Source organism: Cynara cardunculus (genome assembly GCF_001531365.2).
Source record: "Cynara cardunculus var. scolymus isolate 2C chromosome LG 17, CcrdV1, whole genome shotgun sequence".
Lineage (NCBI taxonomy): Eukaryota > Viridiplantae > Streptophyta > Magnoliopsida > Asterales > Asteraceae > Cynara > Cynara cardunculus.
The window spans coordinates 24,996,085-25,000,899 of NC_037544.1; the positions used below are offsets into that span (position 1 = coordinate 24,996,085).

The 4,815-nt window shown below is 44.3% G+C and overlaps 1 protein-coding gene across 1 annotated transcript; it reads left to right on the forward strand.

Moving 5' to 3' along the window:
* The first annotated feature begins 473 nt into the window (after positions 1-473).
* On the forward strand, positions 474-1,121 carry LOC112499925. Its single transcript, XM_025103192.1, has one exon. The coding sequence runs from the start codon at positions 474-476 to the stop codon at positions 1,119-1,121; it is 648 nt and encodes a 215-aa protein (XP_024958960.1).
* Positions 1,122-4,815: the final 3,694 nt, after the last annotated feature.

Genomic DNA, 4,815 nt, shown 5'->3' on the forward strand with positions numbered 1-4,815 from the left:
GCATTAATGGCTTAGCCCCACCGGCAGTTCGAGGACGGACACGGGCCCAGGGTCGAGGTCGCGGAAGTGCCCGAGCCGCTAATTCGAGTATGGCCCCATCCACGCCAGCTAGTTTGGCTGTCGGTAGGAGCCAAGGGGATCAAGGGGAAGAATTTCCTCTCACGAAGGAAACAATGGCGGAGCAGATGGCACAAGTCCTCCGGGACACATTGTCAGACATGCTTAAGGAAATGTTAGGCGACCAATTTAAGGATAGTGAAGAAGGAAGGGAAGAAAGTGTTCAACATGAGAACACTCAAGCCACCGGGAATGTGGAAGTATCTGTCAAGGAGAAGGAAGAATCGCCCATCATGGGGATCACCGAGTTGGCAGCAAAAGAGAGAGGATGCAGCTTCAAAACATTCAAGGGCACCGGGCCAAAGGAGGTTAAAGGAATATAAGGCCCAGTTGGCCTGATGAACTGGATAGCCAAGATGCAAAGTTGTTTCAAAATTTGTAGATGCACGGAAGAACAAAAGGTAACTTATGCTGCTACGACCTTTGTGGACTATGCACTACACTGGTGGGAGACTGAGTGCGCAGTCAGAGGTGATGAGGAGATTGCTGCCATGGCATGGGAGCAAGTGAAGAAGATGATGATGGATAAGTACTGCTCGCAAACAGAAGTGAACAAGCTAGAATCCGAATTTCTAAGGTTGAAGCAAGGATCGTTGTCAATACAAGAATATGTCAACGAGTTTCTTGAAAAGGCAAGGTTCGTCAAGTATCAGGTGGCCACCGAGGAGAGAAAGATAGGCCGTTTCAAGGATGGCTTAAAAATCGAGATCAAGTGGTATGTGGACATGACTAAACCAGCCACGTTCGTACAAGCAGTGGAGATGGCAAAGGTGGCGGAAGAGAACAACGCTAGAGAAGGTAGTGATAGAAAAGAGGTGAAGAGAAGATGGGAAGGATCGAGCAAGTTTCACAAGAAATCCAAATGGATTCCAACTCCGACAAAAACCCGAAGCGAGGAACTCACCATTCTTCCATGTAGCAAATGCAACAAGAGGCACAAGGGAGAGTGCATAGTGGGGAGCCTGACGTGCTACCGGTGTAACAAACCGGGGCATACCGCATGAGAATGCCCGGAAGGAAGGACATGTTATGAATGCGGAGCTACGGGACATTTGCGTCCTGACTGTCCAAAACGTCGCAATGGTGCGACACCCCACGGGAAGACAGGGAATAACGGGTTTGGAAGAAGACCGGAAGGTAGGAAGGAGCTACCTAAGGGACACGGTCGAGCTTAAAACATGACTTGGGAAGAGGCGAAGGAAACACCCGATGTCGTATCTGGTATGTTCCCTATCAACAATGTGTATGCACATGTGTTATTTGATTCGGGTGCGAATGGTAGTTTTGTGTCTACTGCTTTCTGCCACTATCTGGATAAGAGTGCCTGTAGGCTAGATAAAACCTACACTGTAGAAACAGCCAACGGTAGTCAGTGTAAGGTAGACGAAGTATTTGATGAATGCAAAATCGTTATAGATGGGAAGGATTTCCCTGTTAAGCTTATGCCAATGAGCCTAGGAGGTTTTGACATAGTCTTGGGAATGGACTGGCTGTCTGCCAATCATGCACAAATAGTATGCAATAAAAAGATGGTCAAGATTCGAACTCCAAAAGGAGAAACGATCCAGGTTTACGGTGATCGAAAGAAGGGTTGCGTAGGGCTGATCAATGCCATTAAGGCAAATAAGTGTCTGCGGAAGGGTTGCGTAGCTTACTTGGCATACACCATCGACGCCAAGCTCGAAAAGAAAGCAATACAAGATGTACCGGTAGTAAGGGACTACCCGGAAGTATTTCTAGATGAGTTACCAGGAATACCCCTGGAACGTCAGGTAGAGTTCCAAATTGATCTGATACCAGGTGCGACACCGATCGCAAGGGCACCTTATCGTTTAACCCCAACCGAAATGCAAGAGCTGATGAAGCAATTGCAGGAGCTCTTAGATAAAGGATTTATTAGGCCAAGCTCGTCGCCATGGGGAGGACCAATTTTATTCGTCAAGAAGAAGGACGGCACGATGAGGATGTGCATCGATTATCGGGAACTGAACAAAATCACGATAAAGAACAGGTTCGACGACCTTTTCGATCAGCTGCAAGGAGCCAGCTGTTTCTCGAAGATCGATTTGAGATCAGGCTACCATCAGTTGAGGGTTCGAGAAGAAGACGTATCAAAGACAGCTTTTAGGACTCGATACGGGCATTACGAATTTGTAGTAATGCCGTTCGGATTGACAAACGCACCTGCGGCATTCATGGACTTAATGAATCGAGTATGTGATCCGTATTTGGACCAATTTGTCATAGTCTTTATAGATGACATTTTGATCTATTCGAAGAATAAGGAGGAGCATGAGCAACAYTTAAGATTGATTCTTGAACTGCTAGCAAAGGAGCAATTGTACGCCAAATTCTCAAAATGTGAGTTTTGGTTGCATGAGGTACAATTCCTCGGTCACGTAGTCAATACGGAAGGGATCAAGGTGGACCCGGCTAAGATTGATACAATTATGAATTGGGAATCGCCAAAGTCAGTATTGGAGATCCGAAGTTTTCTAGGCCTAGCTGGGTATTACCGAAGGTTCATCCAGGATTTCTCCAAAATAGCAACGCGTTTGACGACGTTGACTAACAAGTCGGTTAGGTTTGATTGGGGAACGAAACAAGAAGAAGCGTTCCAGATACTTAAGGAGAAACTAAGCACCGCACCGGTCTTATCCCTACCGGAAGGAGTAGAAGATTTCGTCGTATATAGCGATGCGTCAAAAATTGGGTTAGGTTGTGTGCTAATGCAACGAGGCAAGGTCATTGCATATGCATCACGACAGTTGAAAGAACACGAGAAGAGATACCCAACTCACGACATGGAATTAGCAGATGTTGTCTTCGTGCTAAAAATCTGGAGACACTATTTATACGGCACCAAGTGCATGATCTATACCGATCATAAGAGTCTTAAATACTTGTTTGATCAAAAGGAGCTAAATATGAGGCAAAGGAGGTGGATGGAACTACTTAAGGATTATGATTGTGAGATTCACTACCATCCAGGCAAGGCAAATGTAGTTGCCGATGCACTGAGTAGGAAGGAGAGAAACGGACCATTCAGGGTTCGAGCCATGTGGATGAGTGTTAAGGTGGAGCTTCTAGACCGTATACGGGATGTCCAGAGGGAAGCTTTACTTGAAGCAAATATCAAAAGGGAGAGAATGATAGGACAAATTAAGACYTTGACAGCTGGACCAGATGGGATATATAGGCATGGGAATCGGATTTGGATTCCTAGTTTGGGGGACCTAAGAAATATAGTGATGGATGAAGCACATAAGTCCAAATACACTATGCACCCAGGTAGTAATAAGATGTACAAGAACATTAAGGAAAACTATTGGTGGCCCGACATGAAAAGGGCAGTAGCCAACTACGTGGGAAAATGTTTGACGTTCTTGAAAGTGAAGACCGAGCATCAAAAACCATCGGGAATGTTGCAACTAATGGAGATCCCAGTCTGGAAGTGGGATATGATCACGATGGACTTCGTCACCAAACTTCCGAGAACAATAAAGGGGCACGATGCCATATGGGTGATTATGGACCGATTGACAAAATCCGCTCATTTCTTGCCGATCAGTGACAAGTATACATTAGAAAGATTGGCCCAGCTCTATGTCAATGAAATTGTGTCAAGACATGGGGTGCCAATCTCCATCGTCTCAGATAGAGATGCTAGGCTTACCTCGAGGTTTTGGTCAAGCTTCCAACAAGAAATGGGAACGCGATTGAACATAAGTACTGCATATCATCCTCAAACTGATGGCCAGAGTGAGAGGACAATACAAACACTAGAAGATATGCTGAGAGCCTGTGTAATTGACTTTGGAGGTAGTTGGGACAACCACCTCCCATTGATAGAATTTGCTTATAACAATAGTTATCACTCAAGCATCAAGGCGGCACCATTTGAAGCGCTATATGGCCGTAAGTGTAAAACTCCGATTTGTTGGGCAGACATTGGATAAAGACAATTAGCTGGACTTGAGTTAGTCCAACAGACATCTGATAAGATAGTACAGATCAAAGAAAGGTTAAAGGTTGCACAAGACAGACAAAAGAGTTATGTGGATAGAAGGCGACGACCTTTGGAATTCCAAGTAGGTGATAAGGTCTTGTTGAAAATATCACCGTGGAAAGGAGTTGTAAGATTTGGAAAGAAAGGCAAGCTAAGTCCAAGGTATATCRGACCATTTGAAATAACTGCAAGAGTAGGAGCAGTTGCTTATCRGTTGAAGCTACCAGAGGAATTAGGAAGTATTCACAATACCTTCCAYGTKTCAAACTTGCGAAAGTGTTTAGCTGATGAATCAGCTGTTTTGGATTTGGAAGACATCGAGGTTAACGACAAACTCGCCTATGTGGAAGAGCCAATTGGTATATTGGATAAGAAGACGAAAAGACTAAGAAACAAAAGTATACCATTGGTGTTGGTTAAGTGGAAATTCCATAAGGGCGCAGAAATGAYGTGGGAGCYCGAAGAAGAAATGAAATCTAGCTATCCCCAGTTATTTTAGCAAGTGTTAATTCCGAGGACGGAATTTCTTGAAGGAGGGGAGAGTTGTAAAACCCAAAATTTGAGAATAAATAATTTATCTTTATTTACAATTTCTATTTTTAATTATATTAAATAGAAATTTAATAATAAGTCTAAAATCGGGCCAAAAGAGAAAGAAAAGTCAAGCCATGGGCGAAGGTGTAATTTCG

Coding starts and splice junctions, on each gene's coding strand:
- LOC112499925 (XM_025103192.1), top strand. CDS start 474: ATGCAAAGTTGTTTCAAAATTTGTAGATGCACGGAAGAACAAAAGGTA.